Source organism: Eptesicus fuscus, chromosome 6 (genome assembly GCF_027574615.1).
Source record: "Eptesicus fuscus isolate TK198812 chromosome 6, DD_ASM_mEF_20220401, whole genome shotgun sequence".
Lineage (NCBI taxonomy): Eukaryota > Metazoa > Chordata > Mammalia > Chiroptera > Vespertilionidae > Eptesicus > Eptesicus fuscus.
The window spans coordinates 69,070,757-69,089,060 of record NC_072478.1 but is presented as its reverse complement, the minus strand read 5'-3'; the positions used below and the strand labels follow the sequence as shown (position 1 = coordinate 69,089,060).

Sequence of the window (18,304 nt, the reverse complement as noted above, 5' to 3'; positions counted from 1 at the left end):
GGCTGCGTCAGAGCCTGGCCTGCCGAGTCCGGCTGGTTTGACGGTCCCGCTGAACCCAACAGCACTGCTGCTGGTTGAGCAGAATGGGCAGTGAATTGTCATAAATATTTAATAGGAAGAGTAAAATACTAATAGCAACAATAACAACTACTTATTCTTTCTTTATTTTTCAGAAATGTGTTACGGATGAGTGTTTCTTTTTTGAACGGTTGGAATCCAATAACTACAACACTTACCGGTCAAGGAAGTACTCCAGTTGGTATGTGGCATTGAAGCGGACGGGGCAGTATAAACTTGGACCTAAAACAGGACCTGGCCAGAAAGCCATACTTTTTCTTCCGATGTCTGCTAAAAGCTGATCTTAAGGGTACCATCTGATCTCGTTTCACATGATGGAAGAGGTATATTTTAGGAATTTGTTAATGAGAGGAAAAGAAAATGTGTGCAGCTATCTGCTCAGTTTGGATAACTGGTCAGATAACCTTTGATCTAATAGTAAAATATTTAACCATTGCCTTAGTAAAGAAAAACAACAAGAATTCTTGGAAAATGTATAAATTTCCACCTTTTATATAGCATTTGCCTTTACCCAGTGACGCTTACTTAGAGCTACAATCTTTCCATACATCCACTCCATTCGAAAAGAGGCTTTAAAAATGTGTGCACTTGCAAATTTCTTCACGGAAACCATACACATTAGAAAATTAAAGTCAGATTTAGTGAACCCAAAATGTGCACCATTCTTAGAATATGGCACACACTGATCTACATGTACAATTTACTAAAGATTTCTACACGTGTAAATACGATTTAATCCACTCCCGTCATCATTTTGTAACTGTCTGGCAGTTGCCTGTGATAGAGTTTGTAGAACAAGCCCGTGTAAACAGCTGGGAGCTGGTCCATGGTCAGGTCAATCTTCTCGAAGCCTTCCCTGTGCCCGTACAGCAGCAGCCGCGCGGCCCTGCTGGTGACGGGCGTGGTGTTGGCGGCCTTGGCCAGGTCGGTGAGGTCCATCCACTCGCACCGCAGGCACTCGTGCGGGCACAGCTCGATGGTGAAGGAACGAGGCTTTAGGCGGCAGATGATGTACATGTCCGACTTCCCGAAAGCCCCGGGGTGGCTGTGCTGCTGCCGAATGCTCAGGAGGGACCTGAATTCTGATCGTATACCAGTTTCTTCAAAAACTTCTCGAACTGCTGTGTCTCCTGCGTGAACAGAAGATGTACAAATCAGTAACAATCACATTTTCAGAAGGTAATCGTCAAGGATTTTCAGTTGGAGTACCTTTATCTAAAGGTTCAGAAGCAAAACTTCAAGAAAGTGAAGTTTTCAATATAAACTCTGACACCCTGAAATACCAAAGTGTTTTCTTACCACTGTACACCTGAGAAGCTTTCAAAATAGTGAATATTTCTTTGGCTGCTACTGGGGGGGCCTATCCACCTGATGTTTTTGGGGTCACATATTTTTAACCTCTTCCTGCTCTATTTCTCGAAAGGTGAAAACATAGGTTGCAAAGCTGCGGTTACTGTTCCTACATGTTTCTTCGTTACCTGTTCCTGATCATCCACCCACACTGCCTGAATTTATGTATGTTGGTGTGGAGAAAAAGTGATCCCCTCCCTATGAACGTGTAGAGCTGCGGGGTGAACAGACTGCGAAGGAACTCGGACCTCTCCTGGTGATCTGGGGCGGGTGTGGAGGACACTCAGGCCTCCACATCTCAGAGGAGATGCCTTTGCAATCTTTTTGTTGTTCTCCACTAATTATCCAGTCCGGAGAATCCCAGTTGGGATTTTGGGCAGTTCCTTTGTTTCCTGAGATCCCAAAGAATTTAGACTCATCCCTCCAACACGTAGATGCTGCAGTCACTCCATCAGAGGTTTTTAATAACTTGCAGTACACAGAACTTTATAATACAACAGGGTTTTCACATTTTAGAAGGGTGATTTTCTGATAACATACACATTTATGGGGCAGGATTTTCACTGCCATTAACATATGCTTGTGGCTGCTTTTTCTAACTATCCAGGGGATCCCCCTCAACGGCTTCCTCTAATTCTGTGATGCTGTCATTATCTCCCAAAGGGGCACAAGAAGCCCTGAAAAGAGCTGCCTTCCTCACCCAGTTTGCTGGGAAATATAGTTGCATAGATTTTTGTTCAAATGCTCTTTAGTGCCCGCCTTTCCTTGTTTGTCAAACAGTAAATTATATGTGCCTTGTTAGTAGTCTTGCTAGTCTTACTGGTGAAGAACAGGCAAGGAGGAGGAAGGCAAGGAGATGGTCTCCAATTCCATGTGCTCTGCCATGGACCGTCTTCCCAATTCCCTGGGTAGCCCTGGACGCTCCCTGAGAAATGCTTCTGCAAGTGTGTGCAGGAGGAGCAAGGCGCTCTGAAATGTAAGCCATCTGTCTGCCATTTTTTAATTACATGCCAACTCCCCTTATAATTGAGATTTGCCACAGGTTGCACAGGGTTAGAAATTATATTTTTAAACTAAAAATGTAAAAGAATTTATGCTAAAAAGGGAAAAATTTCCTTCTAAGAAAAATAATCTTCAGTCTGGCATAGAATCCATATTTGTTATTAAATCTATTAAAGACTGTGGCACTGGCGTTAGCTTTTACATGTCACTGGCTGGTCTCACTTAACTATTGGTTAAGTGTTCTTTAAACACTTTGAAAACTAAACATGGGGGTCCTGTCTAGTGCTCAGTATCACTAGTAAAGATTTGGGCCTTTAGTTCCCATCTAGCCTGTTTCCATGTCACGGATCACAGATGGGGACAGTCGGGGAGTCAGCCCTGTTCAGCAGTCACTGGTGCGGTGGACCCCAAAGCAGCACTGCCTGGATAGTCTGATCAGTTTAACTTGAATCAGTAGAGCAGCGGCTAGACGAAAACTGAATGGGCAAGTAAGTGCTTTTGTGTCCAGGGTATGAGAGAGCCCTTTTGCCCCCAGATGGAAATCTCTTCTCCAAAGATTTTTGCCATGAATCTGAATTTTTTATTTGGATAAAGTGCTTTTCTCTCTTGTACCTTCGTTATTTTAATGTACTGTAAGCTAAACTGAAATACCATTTACTGTGTTTTAAGTTTGAAGAACATAGGAAAAACCAAGAGGGTTATGTTTTTATTTTTGCTGATTGAGAGATATGTTTAAATACGTCATAGCATTTTGTTTAGTTGTAGAACAATAGTGAGATGGAGTTTATATTTGTTATTTCTATTTTGTGATATTTAATGATAGGATTAGATTGAAATAAAATAAAATCATAGGAAAAATTGTGCAGAATGTGGGCTTTCCTGGTGTTTCACTCTGACTCTGGGGCACCGATGAACTTGGACCAGCGGCTGGTGCAGTCCTCAGGCCATGCAGGGGGTGGTCCCTGGCAGGGATAATGGGGTTTTTTTTTTTGGAAGGCAACTCCTCCATTTTTAACCTTTGTACTCCTAGGGTAGTATATTAAAGCCTGAGGATTGCATTCCATTTTGCATATGCCCCTCTTAATTCTTTTTAGACACTACAGACAATAGTGCTTCATGTACCTAGTATCAGAGAATGAAGGATTGCAAACAGGTGTGTTTCCCAGTTAACCAGTGTTTACTACTTATGAGCCAGTATGAGTGCTTGCACGTTGGTGATGGCAGTATTCCTAAAATAGATTATGTTCCTAATTATAGGGTTTAAAGAAAACAAATAATTCTTGGATGATTTGGCTTCATCATTAAAAATATGTATTATTGCATTGTATTACAGAACAGAATGCCCTTGGATAGACATAGATGTTCAGGACTCTACTGTCAGTTACCACTTCCAGCTGCTTTCAGGGTTTTCTCAATCTAAGGCAAAGCTTTAATTTACACTAGAAAGTATGGTGAATGCCAACTGCTGCTTTTTCCTTCATCCCACATGACTGAGGTGTATCTATGATCTCTGGGTAGGTGGGTTGTTGTGTCAACCACAAATACATAAAAAGTAGTGAATTCTTCACAACTTGGACTTGAAGGGTTCTGGAGTACACTTAAACATAACTATCTGTCTTGGAAATGTGTTTCTTCATGTCCATTTTAATATAAGTCTATCTGAAGATCCATAAAAATGAACTCCAGTTCATTGGTGAGGAAGCTACACAAACCTCCTGCAGACGGTTTCCTGCCTGGTATGGGTTGGGTGAGGATGTAACATAAGCTTAACTAATTCACATGCTCTTATACATCACATAAGGAAAGCGGAAGATAAAATTAGGTGTTTGAGGATAAATGGCTTTCCCTCCGAGCACTCACACCACTACCAAATTCTCTTTTATTTCCACAGAAGACCCAACAGAATCTGGGTCAAAAAGTACCTAAAATCCAGAATTTGCTATGAATTTATTTGAATGTAGTAAATGTACTTACTGGTTAAGAGTTGGCTATATACTATGCATAGGGCATTTTAATCTGTGTAGCATTTTTAGAAATTAAGTTTCAGGAATATATACATTTCTATATAAAATATCCAAGGATAATTTAGGGAATTGTGTTCACATAAATGTTGGCTAAAGAGAACAGGGACATGCAATATTGAGGGAAAAGTTGTGGAGAAATAATACTGGTATCCAAATGAGTTATCTATTGATTTATTATGACAGGGGCTGTATTTGACCAGTGGGGTAAGGAATAGGTAGGAAAACTCAGTTTCTATTTCCTATAAAATCAGTGATACTGATAATTCTTAGCTTTTTTCAAATTTCCCTGTCTTCCATATTGAGCTCAGGAACTTGTTTTAAGGAGTTATGTCTCTCATGTGAGATCTTCTCATATGAGATATTTCACTATGCTTTGGCTTCTGACTAGTCACAATAATTAGTAGATAATTTTTTCAAAAATAGAAGAATTACATCACCATGGCTCTATAACTGACTTTATAAATAATACTTGTTTCAAAGTTCATGTAAAAGTTACTATTCATCCTTGTGTGATGACATAGTCAAGAATTTGTGTTTTCTCATAGCTTAATTCCAACCATTTTAGTCATATCCCAAATAGCCCTCAATGCTAAACTTTACTGATGCATATCCACAGCTTCTCACTTTCAAACAAATCACTCTACAAGCAGCCCTAAAGGGAAAAGCAGGTGTATCCTCCTGATGGCACTTTTTATACTAATGGAGTAAGTTCTAATGTTACATGTTTTGCTGCTAATTTTATATCAGCCCTGAAGTAACCTCTCTGAAATTTTTAGTCTAAACCAGTTAGAAATTTTAAAGTCTTATTCTTAACTATACAGCAAAAAAAGTAAAACATGAATTTCCTTAACATTTTCAGGCAAATTGAAAATATGTAAGATACACACCGATATCTTCTCCAGGCTCCGAAAGGCCTCCTGGGAACTTCCACATGTTTTTCAACTGCAGTGTAAAGTCAGAAAATAAAGTCAACACAGCTTCTATTCACTAACACACATACATGGTGACCCACAATATTCACCCATATTGGTCAAGGTGGTTGAGAGTTTATTTTTTGGTAATTGCATGTAAATTTTTTCCAGTTTCCTTCCTCATTACTCTTTTCCTTTTTTTTGGGGGGGGGGAGGGAACTGGTAACTTATGAATTCTTTTCCCACTGTTTTCTTTGGGAAATAGAAGTGGTTTTGTTTGGTTAATGTGATAAATTCTGTATGAATAAAACAGTGAAGGGAAACATCTACTGAATTAGTGTAATTTAAAAAATTTTGCTGCTAGTTAACTATTAATAGAGGAATCTTACAGATGCTGCTATAAATAAGTAGAAAATACAGTAAAAATGTAATCACTGAAGTATACTACTTTTAATTTCACATTTATTTTCTGTATTGTGTGTCTAACCAGATATATTAACCTTATGGTTTTTCTTGCTCTGTGTGTTAATGATTTCATCGGTAGTGTGAATAAAACTGATAAAGTTTGTGGGGTTTTTTGTGCATCTTTTTTTTTGGGGGGGTGGGGAGAGACAGGTGGGAAGATCCAATCTTGGAATGGAGATAAACATGGGGAAAACTGATTAAAGATAATTATGAAAAGGCACGGGACAATATGCTTATGGCTGACATATTTTTTCCTGTTAGAGGTCTGTTATACCTACCCAATCACCATGATCAAAGCTGAAGAATGAGAAATTAGGACATACTCATAAAGGCACTACAGCTTGGAGCCAGGACACCTTCTACTCTTCATTCATAAAACAAGTTCATGGACCTTTTTCTGGTGTGTTTTGCGGCCCTCTCATTTCCTGGACGGGTGCTTCTTAAAGTGTGTCATTTCCCAACTATGCTAGGTTGGAGAGCAGTGGCATGGTTCCCAGAGTTTCCACAGACTGCTGATTATGTGGGTCCAGAATCCAGGCTTTCCACCCTTCTGTGTCTGGCTCAGACTTGAGGTTCATTTATAACGCATGCTGTTTTACTTTATTAATGTAGGAAGATACCTCTAAGGATGTCTACATTAATGCACTGTCTTTGGGGAGTTCCATTCTGAAATGATTCCAGAAGCTATGTTTATATGGAAACGCTGCAGTCTTCTCTCCAATAGAATACTGGACTTCACCACCATAAATTCTATTTCTAACAAGAGATATAAATGCTTCCTCAAAACAATAAAAGCCAACTTTTTTTAAAAACTTAGACTTGATGACAATAATTGGAGATTGATTCTTGATTACATTTGGAGATACGAACTTATTGAAAGGGGGAACATGTTAGATAGAAGGACTGAAAACATCTCATACAAATTTGATTTTCTTTATTTCATAAACCTTAGCTATGGAAAAATTAAGTCTATTTTTATGCTGGTGAGTAGTTTTTTATATTTTCTGGCACCATTTAGCTTTAAGAGCTTGTTTGAAAAAAAGCTTCCTCCATCTCCAAAAAAGCTTCAGCCTGCAGTTAGTCCAAGTGGGAGGTAGAGAGGCCCTTGTTAGGTGGTTTGAAAACCTGGTTAATGTAGATCTGATCTATGGAGAGATGAGTATATCTTCTTTTTTAATATTAAAGAATACTTCCCATTAACTGGGTTGAGCAACATAATAATAACAACAACAAATACTAGGTAATATATATTACAATGTTTTTATAAGAATTATATACATTTAGCCCTGGCCAGGTAGCTCCGTTGGTTAGAGTGTCATCCTGATACAACAAGGTTTCAGGTTTGATCTCCAGTCAGGGCATATACAAGAATCAACCAATAAATGCATAAATAAGTGAAACAACAGATTGATGTTTCTCCCTCCCTACCCCTCTCTCAAAAATCAATCAATTAAAAAAAAAAAAAGAATTACACACAGTGAAACTTTACAGTAATCCATGAAGGACTATTCCCATTTTGGAAGTGATGAAACTGAGGGCATAAAAAGACTTAATAACTTGCCTGAGGTGACACAGCTAGTGTGTGGTAAACTTGGTTAAAATCCAGGCCTTTTGATTCTATCCATCTTTCAATAAATTTTAAAAGTTGTTTAGCTATTTTCCCACTAATCCTTAACTACTACTTTCTGCCTTTTTATATATCTTTTGCTCTTTTCTTCAGACCTCACTGGAACATTCTATGTAATTCGATCAGAATTTGTATCTGAGACTTCCACCCCTACAGGGCTTGTGAATTTGAACTGTGACCTCCTGGTTCATAGGTCGAAGCTCAGCCAATACCAGCCGGCACAGAGCCACTGTACTTAGATAATACATTAACTACTGTATTATCCTTACCAATGAGATAGAAGCTGCCATAGAAATCTCTTAGTAAGTTTGTTTATTGAACAAAAATTTATTGAGTGCTAGGGGGCCGGGTGTACAGAAATTAATGCACAATGTAGCAAGCCCATTCTCTTTCTCCCCATACCAATGTATTTTTCTTAACATCACTGCCTTATATATTATTTATTCTCTTGTTGATTATTCTTATCTTACCCATTTGAATATAAGCTACAGATGTAGGAACTTTGCTTTGTTCACTAATGTTTGCTTTGAGTTCAGAACAGGAACTCGGGAATGCCAGTGAGTAAGTGAACAGGTCCCTGCCCTGGTCTTCGCTTTTTTAGCACCCAGTTTACAGATCGAGCCACTGTTAGATCTTTTATTTCTCAAAATCATGGGGCAGGTGAAGAATTGGACTATATGGTTAGGGAAGGAGAAAGGATACATTTTAAGTATCATTTTAGCTTTGTGTCTGTATGTTTGTGGTGAGGATTTAACTTTGCAAGAATGCCTTGACAGCAATGCCTGGGCAGAGGGAGGCGCTTAAAGGAGGAGAACTGTCTCAGATGTCAGAAAGAATGCTAATTAGTTGTTTATGGTTAATGGCTGGTATTTATGCTTAAATTCTACCTAACAACAATATAATTACAGAAATTAAATATGGTTTAGTGTCACACTTTATATTTTTTTTATTACAACACTGAACTATACATGAAAACTCAGTTTTCATCTTTTGTTGCTCTCAGATGGATCTCTGCTTATAGCTTAAAAAATAAAATTGAAGCCCTAGCTGGTTTGGCTCTGTGGTTAGAGCGTTGGCCCTGTGACTGAAGGGTCTCAGGTTTGATTCTGTTCAAGGGCACATACCTTGGTTGCAGGCTCAATCCCGGCCCTGGTTGGGGAGTGCAGGAGGCAACCAATCAGTGTGTCTCTCTCACATCGATTTTTCCCTCTGTTTGTCTCTCCCCCTCCTTTCCACTTTCACTAAAAAAAAAAAAAAAAAGAAAAGAAATCAACAGGAAAAATATATCCTTGGGTGAGGATTATCAAAAACAACAAAATTGAAGCCCTAAATAGTAGTATCACTTCTACTTAACCCATACAGAATCCAAAGTCTTATGTAATCTGAATTTGTCTCCAGCCTCTGCCAGTCCCAGCTGCCCAGACGCACAGTAGGAACATGAAAAGCAGTGCTTTCTCATTCTTAGAGGACCAATCACTGGCAGGTTTACAAGTCAGCAAATGAAGAGTCGGAGCTCAATGTGCTAGTGTAGCAGTTCTCAAACTTGACCATGTACCTGAGGCACCTAGGTTTGTGAACAACTGCTGAGCAGCATTCCCAGCGTTTCTGATTCAGGAGGTCGGAGCGGGGCGTGGGAACGTGAATTTCTAATAAGTGGATTAGAAAAGGCTATGATTGTCTCTCAGCTCCAAACCCACCCTCTGTGCTCTGCCTAATGATGCTGAAGCTGGGACCCTGCTAACCAATTTCTGCTTTGCCAGGGGACTCTCCCTTTTAGGTTCCATCAACAGACTTGTAAGGCAGGGGGAGGAAGGAGGGGCTTACTGAGGTCCAGTCACAAAATACTTTACGTACTCAATAAATTTCTGTTGGTAAAGCTTAGTTTAAGTCAGGGGACCTGCCTTTACTAAAACTTCGAAAGTTACTTATAACTATGAGAATGCTTTTAGATCGCATTTCTGAGAAATGTGTGATACTTTCAGATATCATTGCCAATAGTTGTTTAAAATTTAAAAACATATGCTGGGGAAAATGATTGACTCTGTCTACTGATATTTACTGAAGTCTCAGAAAGCATTAAAAATAATTATTCTCTTTCACTTTTATACTCCTGAGTGAGCATGAAAACATTTGTTTCTTAAAAACCTTTGTTGGTTTTAGTTGAATAGACTTTTTATTTTTGTGCACAAGGCTTTTTATATTCTGTTCCCAATCTAGCTCTCAGGTCACATATTTTTCCACTGCCTACACTCCTGGCCACAATGAAGTTTTTGCTATTCTTTCCACAGTGTGCAATGGACTGAATGCTTATGTCCTCCCCACCCCCACCCAATTCATATGTTGAATCCTAATTCCCAATGTGTTGATGGTATTATAAGGGGAGTCTCTGAGAGATGACTATGTCATAAGAGTGAAGCCCTCGTAAATGGGCATAGTGTTCTTATAACAGAGATCCCAGAGAGTTCCCATGTCCCTTCTGCCATGTGAGGACACAGTGAGAAGACAAACATCTATGAACCAGGAGGTAGGACCTCATCAGACACCAACTTTGCTGGCACCTTGATCTTGGCCTCCCAACATCCATAACTATCCTATATAATAAAAGGCTAATACGCAAATGGACAATATGGCAGAACGACTGGTCACTATGACACGCACTGACCACCAGGGGGCAGATGCTCAATGCAGGAGCTGTCCCCTGGTGGTCAGTGCACTCCCACAGGGGCAGCGCCACTCAGCCAGGCTCATGGCTGGCGAGCGCAGTGGCTGTGGCAGGAGCCTCTCCTGCTTCCACGGCAGCGCTAAGGATGTCAGACTGCCGGCTTAGCGGGGAGTGGGCCTAAGCCAGCAGCTGGACATCCCCCAAGGGCTCCTGGACTGCGAGAGGGCACAGGCCGGGCTGAGGGACAACACCCCCCCCCCCCCGACCGAGTGCACAAATTTCATGCACCAGGCCTCTAGTGAGAAATAATGTTTGCTGTCTAAGTCACCCAGCCTATGGTATTTTTGTTATAGTAGCTAAACGGACTAAAACACCAAGTCAGCTCCTTTCCAAACTCTGTGCCCTTATGTATGCAATTCTAATTATCTCAGTCTGTTTTTCTACCTTTTCTTCCTAGTAAGCTCCTATTCATTCTTCAAGATACAACTTAAATATCACCTCTTCTGATCATTCTTTAGGGACTTTTTAAAGGCAAAGTAAATTGTTACCATGTGTTGTATGACTGCTTTCCCAAATTAATAGTGAGATGCAGGACATCAGGGGTATTGTCTTACTAATCTTTGTATGCTCAGCACCTGGCTTGGAGTAGGAGCTTAATGAATGTTGGATGAATGGAAGAATGTCTTGATAGTCTGTTAGAAAGAGAGTTGTCTTCCCAATTAAATAAAATACAGCCATTTATAATTTTCCAGTAGCCATTAAATAATAGTGAGCAATAGTGAGGTTACCCTGACTTTTCAAGGCCTGCATAAGCATTTATGGGTTAAATGAATAGCCAAATGATTCATAACTGCTTAGAAATAACTTTTAAAATATCTTTCTGTAACTCCTTGAGCATATCAAAATTTCTACATTTTATTTTTCTCTAGTGAGAACTGAACATTTAGAAAGAAATTTATAAACAGAAGCAACTTACTTTATTTCGATCTTGGACAACCAATATTTTTCTAGTACTTTCATCAAATACAGCTCCTATTGGGGGGAAAAATAAAATATAATTGAAAAATATTAATTTCATCCATCTTAGACTCCTCCCACACTCTTATCTGTGGCCATTAAAACCCTGCCCATCCTTGAAGACCTAATTCAATACCGCCTCATCCATGAAGATGTACTCTCTCCAGCAAGAAGCTGGTGGCCTGGTTACCCAGGTTTTGATGGTTCTAGCTGTGCTGCCTGGTAGGATAATCATCTGCGGAGCTTCTCCACATTATCTATTCCTGAGGGTACACAGTTAAATAAATTAATATTTCTACCCTTTTATAGTATTAATTTAGTGTCCAAACTATTTTAAGTGCTTACAAATATTTATTGAATTAATGAGTTGACTTTTCCATTCTCATTTTTATGCCTCACATCACTATGTACAGAACATGGGTTGTGGCCCCCAGTGATCCAAATCTCAAACATGTCAATATTCAGTTCAAGACCTTCCTGAAGCCGCCTAAATTTGTTTACCATGTATGTACACAGCTTTATAACATTGCTTTGGGACACTTGTTTTATATATGTTTAAGTTCTAGTCCATTCCTTTTATTTATTCATTCATCATATGCATTGCCCAGCACACTAAGTATGTGGCTAGGTGTTAGGACTCAAAAATTTTTTTTTCTATTTCTCTTTGGGCCATCCTGGGTCTTTTATACTTTAATGATTTATATTAGGTTTCTATAAATTCAATAATTTAAAAATATTTGTATTTACATAATGTGAGAAGATATTACTAAAAAGATATTTTCTATATTTCCATTCATTATTTCAATATTAATTGAGTTTCTATATATATCACATATAGGATCTACATATAGTATACGAATTGAGCTCCAATTATGTGTCAGGCACTTTTCTGAGTGTAGGGATATAGTGGTGAACAAAACAAAATTCCCTATCCTCAATGGGGTTCACAAGTTGTGTGTGTGTGTTTGTGTATATGTGTGTAAGAGGAGATGGCAAACAAAAAGTAAATGATATAGAATATGAGAAAGTGACACATGCTATCTGGAGATAAAATACAGAAGGGGGTAGGCATGTGAAACACAGGAAGAGCAATTTTCTCTGAAATGAAAACACATTTTAGTATTTTTAAGCAATAAGGAAAACCACTAAGTGAGATATAATTAATATTAATGTTGGCTTCTATTAGAAAATGTAAACTATAATTTAATTGGACTTTACAAAGGATAGAATGCCAAAGAAAGACCAAGGAATCCTACTCTTAAATTTTAATAATTTGTGATTACTCAAATTGAACTTTTCCCTAATGAATTCACTATAAACATGAGCAAAATATTCCAAAGACAAACTGAGCAGTGCTAAAGCACAATGTGAGCGACCCCTGCTGATCACAATACAAAAGTTAAATCTATAGAGATCAGAGATTAAACAGAGGCTAATTAATATATTATTGTCATTAGTCAGGAACTGTGCCAAGTGCTTTCTGTGCATTACCTCAGGTATTCCTCACAATAACCCCATGAGTGGCATCATTTTGACTGTCCATGTTCAGGATGCTCTAAGACTGACCTCCAGTGGGCCTGGTTTGCAGCAGTCATTGTCATGGCAACACAGCCCCTTCACCACACTATAGCTGTGTTCTCAGGGGGTTTCCATCTAAATATCCGAACACTCATTCAAGAAGTAAGACTCACCTCTAAAGCCCTAGGGAAGAGCATTCAGGAAGAGAAGCCAAAGGCTCTGAGGGGATGAAAGAATTTTCCTCTACCCACTTAGGTTCTAGATCTGGGGACTTTGAATGGAATTGAAAGAAAACAGATTAATGGAGAAAAATATACATTTTATTTGATGTTAATATTTTTATGTGGCCGGAGTAAGAGTGGAGCACTTCATAGAAAGAAAATCCCCAGAAAAGTAGTTACCATTTTAACAAAGAGCGATAAATTGTGGGTTTGGACTAGGGGAGGTAAATTATGGGAAAGGGGCTAGAAAGCATCTGGGGGAAACTAATAGAATACAAAGGTCAAGTCAGTGTATTTGTCCAGACTCCTCTCAGTGTCAACTCCCGCCTCTGGTGATAAGAATGCTCTCCTCCTCCTGATACAAGAAACTTATGCTCTACTTTTAGGTAGAATGGTGGCACAGAACTCCTCCTACATCTGTTTCTCCATTGTCTTCAACTAAAAATACTAAAAGTGTGACCCAAAGTGGCATATTCTAGGTCCTAATCCCCTCTACCAGCCACAGCCACTGTTGTTGCTTATAGCAACAAATGTCAACTATTTTCTCTTCACCTAAAAACTCTATACCTTTCCAGACCATATTCTTACATTATCTCATCCCCATCCCCAATAGTCACTTCAAACCCTACTTATTCAAGATTTTTGTCAGGTTCCAGAATCTCACTCCCCGAATTCCTGTGGTAGATCTTAACTCCAATATAAAATATAGTACGTAGATAGAAACAAGTCCTTCGTAGAACACTCTTTATGCACATAGTACCAATCCTGTAATAATAAATGGAAACTTAGTCTGTACCAATGAATGGACAATCATTTGTATGACTTCCTAATGAAGTGTGAGGCTATCATCAAATTTTTCAAGTAGTCTTGTGAAGCAGAACCCAATGGAAAGTTCCTGAGTGCCTGTGCTTGAGACCATGGACAGAGAAAACACTGGACGGCCTTGAATAATTCCTTTGAATGATTTCAAAGGTACAAGCTACCTTTAAAACCTCTTGTAAATTATATGAAGACAAATAAAATTATTATTGATTACATTACTAATTAATATGTATTACTGCTTTCATTTATTTTAGGTCATGAGGATTCTTTACTATTTTAGTTTTTCTGGAAATCTAGGAATGTTCTTACCCCTGATTCTCAAAGAGAACAGCAGCAGCAGCAGCAGCAAACTTATCAGAGAAGCAAATTTTCAGGCCCCACCCCAGACCTTCTTAAAAAAATTCTTGGGAGTCATTCCCTGCATCTGTTTTACAAGTTTTCTAGGTGATTATTCTGAATACCACCATTTGAGAACCTGTGTTAATCTAAATCAAGATTTTTCTCAAGACTATGTTGCTGGCCATAGCTGGTTTGGCTCAATGGATAAGTGCTGGCCTGTGGGCCAAAGGGTCCCGGGACAACCAATTGATGTTTCTCTCTCTCTGTCTCCCCATCCCTTCAACTCTCTCTCTCTCTCTCTCTCTCTCTCTCTCAAAAAAAAAAAAGTCTGTCTCTGAAGCTAATCAGTAACTTTGAAATTCTATGATATATTTAAATTATGTTATTTTAAGCAACTGGCACAATAACTAAATGTAAATGTCTTTAAGAAGTAATGTTCAAACCATTAAAAAGCTGGTTTGCTTTATCTTAAATTCAACCTATGTTATCTTTTATTCTACAAATTTACATAATTAGTACTAATATGTTTTACCATAATGAATTTATTCCCTGGTCCCCATTCAGTGTTACTATTTGAGTAGTGAAGTTCACATCGGTGTGAAACACGTTCAAACACATCGTTTGGAAAACTAAACGCTGCACTTGCTTGTGCTCCGAGCTGCCACGTGCTGACTCACAGGGCAGACTCCCTCTATTCAAAGCACTAGCAATAGTCCCAAGGATAATCATTTGAACAAAATTTTCCACGAGGATACACCGTCGCTCAAGCTGTACCAAGTAAGAAACGGGGGGAACCTTTAAAAAGTTAATGCGGACGATCTTGAGTTAGAAACTGACCTGCAACTCCCACTTGATGTGTCGCATACCCTGGGAGCCTGCTGGGCCCGTGTCCCAGCCACAGGGTCAGCGTGGATGAGTCCGCTTCTGCGTGGTGAAAGCTGAAGCCCAGCGCGGCGGCCGGGGCAATAAGTCGGCTCTGCAGGATGGGCACGTGCAGCCAGACCGCGGCTCTGCCTTCCGATCGCCACTGCTGTATTGCAGCTAAAATGGAGAAGATAAAATAGCGTCAGTGGCTGCCAGCGAGAGGAACGAAATAAATTCAAACTCATCTTAGGGTGTCACCTCCTCCAGGAAGCCATTTTAAGCATCCACTTCCCTTACTGGTTAGCTATGGGGGCGGGGATCCCAAAATGTCCTGGTGACGCCAGCAGCGCGGGAACCACCATGTTTTATTATCACGACGACCTTGTTTACGTGCTTTTCCCACCAGACCCAATTCCTTGTGAACAGGCAGTACAGTGATGACCTTTACATTCAGATCACCAGAGACAATGCTTGGCACAGAACTGATCAATAGTTGTAGAATGAACAACAAAAAAACTGACTTAAAATGCCATTTTAATGTTCCTTTTAACACCTACGTTTTAATCTTTTTTGTTTGTTTGTTTTTTGGAGACTAAAATTACCTTTTTTTATTTCCAATTAATGTAGGGCCGGGGGAGCAACGTGACAAACATTAAGATCAGTTCCCTCCCCTTGGGTCCTTGGGCCTCTGTATTCTCAGCAGCAGGGCCTCAGGAGGGCCCATGTTGCCACAGCAACTGGAAGGCCTGTCACAAGTCTTAATCTTTATAAACGAGTATTATGGGCTTCTATTTACTCTTGAAGAGTTCTATGGTCATTTAATTTTTTAATTTATAAATTTCAAGATGATAAAATATAACTGTTTTTAAATAAAGTATGCAAGTTCTAGGAAGTTCTGTCGTCAGTGTGGCCAACAGAGTGACACACACAGGGTGCACGTGATCCTCAGGCGGCTTTGGTTTTTCTTTATAGGAAATGCTATTCAGTTTTGTTTTACTCAATAACAGGAGAACCAGCAGTAGCTCTAGGAAGCAGTTCAGTGCCATAAGAATAGGTTCCAGAGCTCGGGAAAGTTAGACTCTCTCTGCGCCTCAGTACCATTACCATCATCTTTACAATGAAGATAATATTGCCCCTACCTCCCACGGCTGTTATGAGGATTAAGTAAATTAATATTTGTAAAGTCCTTAAAACAGTGTCTAGCACTTAGTTAAATACAATAGAATTTATTTTAAAAATAAAAAGTATATGGTACTTCTGAGTTTATAAATAAGTTTCATATAATTTATCTTGGATCACCACACCTATCCAGTGATTTGGGCTGGCATTATTCACATAAGCAACCTAAGGGGCAAATATTTTCCATGGTGAAAGGCCTAAATGCCAGGGGAAGCATGTGGCAGGGCCTGGAACTTGAAACCTGGATGTGTGACTCCAAACCCAGCCTCCTTCCTGCTTTGCCTGCTGAGGGCACCTGTTCGGTCACTGACAATCGACAAGTGTGTGCAGTAAGTACCTGCATCTGCCCACACATCTGTACACCTTTTAGAGAATGAACATTGACTCTTCTACGGGCAGTACTGCTGGAGTCAGCAATTATTCACAAGCAGGAGAGAAAATGAGAAGTAGTTTGGGAATAAAGATGACTTGAGATCTTGCTCCCAGACAGAGTCCGTTTGGCTCAAATAAACTCTTATAGAAATTCTCAAAAAAAAAAAACAAAAACAAAAACCCAGCTCGATTATATTCACATGGATGCTCACTTGCTATATTGCCTAACAGGACAGATTATTTGAAGCTCCGGTTAGTCTGAGGCTCTTTCCCTGGCTGCATTTCCAGGGTCTACCTTCAATCTGACGATAAGGAGCCTCAGGGGCAGTTTGAAAAACTGGCTGCTCACCCAATCAAGGCTTCTCTCAAAGGGAAGAAGGCTCCTCCTTCCAAACTTTTCCTTCTTATCACCGGGCTCAAGGTTAAGAGAACGGGGAGTTTTCTCACTGAAGACAAGCCACCCACGCCCTCCCTGATTAAGCACAGAAGCTTTGTCCTCTGTGAAGCACAGGCAAACTCCAGTTCCTGACGCCACAGCCCCTGATGCGATGTGAGTGCCAATATGACCACTGGGAACCTCGGGTCCACTCACTGTCCACCACGTGTGTGAGAGTCTGGGCACAGCGCCCGGCAGGACAGTGAATAATAATAAAGTGACGATCCGGACAAGATCTACTGATCGCTAACTGCTGGCGACACCGTGCTAAGCACGTCCTGTTCATGATCCAACTTAACCCTCAGCGACCCCATGCGCAGCTAGTAACCTTTTGCACACACGGTTAGCATCGGTAGCAGCTTTTTATACTCTTTGAATGTATCAATAATTTGAAATATTAAAAAAATCCAAATAAATAAGTTTGTATGAAAAGAAACTCCAGTTTTTTATTCTACTGCCGCGCTTTGTAAAATCTGGGGTATTTAAAAATTTAAATCCCGAGTAGAATAAAGGAATCGAGAAAAAAGCAAGCGAGTGCAAAGGGTTAACCGGTTTTACCCAAGAGGAAATGGAGGTTTACAGAACCTGCCCAAGGTGAAGGTCACACGCTGGAAGGTGGACCAGAAACTCGGGCTGTTGATCCTAGAGCCCGTGATCGTCACCATTTCCCCAACCGTCTCAGAGACCTCCCAGCAAAGGGCCGGGGAACCAGGGAGGCGGGGGCGATCACGAGCGCCCTCCGGGCTCGGTACCCGACAGGCGGAGGCGTGTGGGTCTCGGTTACTTCGATGGGAGCCGGGGAGCCGGGGAGCCCGGGACCCTCGGCCCAGGCACTTGCCATGTAGGCCCCGCTGGAAGGTGGCGGCGTCCAGGCGGTCCAGAGCGCCCAGCCGCACCGAGACGCCCCCGAACCTGTCCACTTCGCCCCGCAGCCAGCCGGCTTCGGCGGGGGAATCCCGCGCACCACGTAAGCCGCCCGAGGCCCTGCGGGGCGCAGCTGAGAGCTTGGCGCCCCGGGCCCGGGCCAGCACCGCGCGCAGGTAGCCCCCGCTCCGCAGAGGCAACATCCCCGTGCCGGCCCCGGCCCGCCGTACGCTACGCCCCCAAATCGCCCCGCCCACGCGCTGCGGGGAGGAGGCGCTACCGTAAACCCGAGAAGAGAGCCGCACAGGCTTCTCGGAGTTGAGCTGGGCTTACCCCTTTGCAGCGCTCTACCCAGGAGACTTCGAAGTCCTGTCCACCAGCTCCTCTCAGGAGTGTGCCCGGCTCCAGAAAAATGGGGAGAAACTTTTCCTCCACTATCCCCCTCCCCATAATAGTTTAACTCAACGCACATATATTCAGGGGTGGGGAAGACGAATGGGTTACGAAAAAGTCCTGTCTTTCAGGAATGTGCAATCTCAAAGGACGCTTCCAC

The 18,304-nt window shown here is 40.9% G+C and overlaps 2 protein-coding genes across 3 annotated transcripts in view; one reads left to right on the top strand and one right to left on the bottom strand.

Moving 5' to 3' along the window:
* FGF2 (fibroblast growth factor 2) overlaps positions 1–554 on the top strand; it is a 37,250-nt gene extending 36,696 nt beyond the window's left edge. The window contains exon 4 of the mRNA XM_054716736.1: positions 174–554. Coding sequence (XP_054572711.1) covers positions 174–359 — 186 coding nt within the window. The 3' untranslated portion in view covers positions 360–554. The remainder of the gene's footprint in view (positions 1–173) is intronic.
* NUDT6 (nudix hydrolase 6) lies at positions 548–17,978 on the bottom strand. 2 transcript variants are annotated; one of them, XM_008146213.3, is made up of 5 exons: positions 17,726–17,978; positions 14,874–15,077; positions 11,096–11,151; positions 5,342–5,396; positions 548–1,208 (listed from the first exon to the last, which is right to left on the bottom strand). In XM_008146213.3, the coding sequence occupies exons 1-5, from the start codon at positions 17,952–17,954 to the stop codon at positions 811–813; spliced, it is 942 nt and encodes a 313-aa protein (XP_008144435.2). In that variant the 5' UTR covers positions 17,955–17,978; the 3' UTR covers positions 548–810. The 2 variants fall into 2 exon arrangements, with proteins under 2 accessions (XP_008144435.2, XP_054573735.1); XM_054717760.1 differs by lacking the exons at positions 14,874–15,077; positions 17,726–17,978 and adding an exon at positions 8,582–8,698 and having other exon boundaries at positions 11,096–11,153.
* Positions 17,979–18,304: the final 326 nt, after the last annotated feature.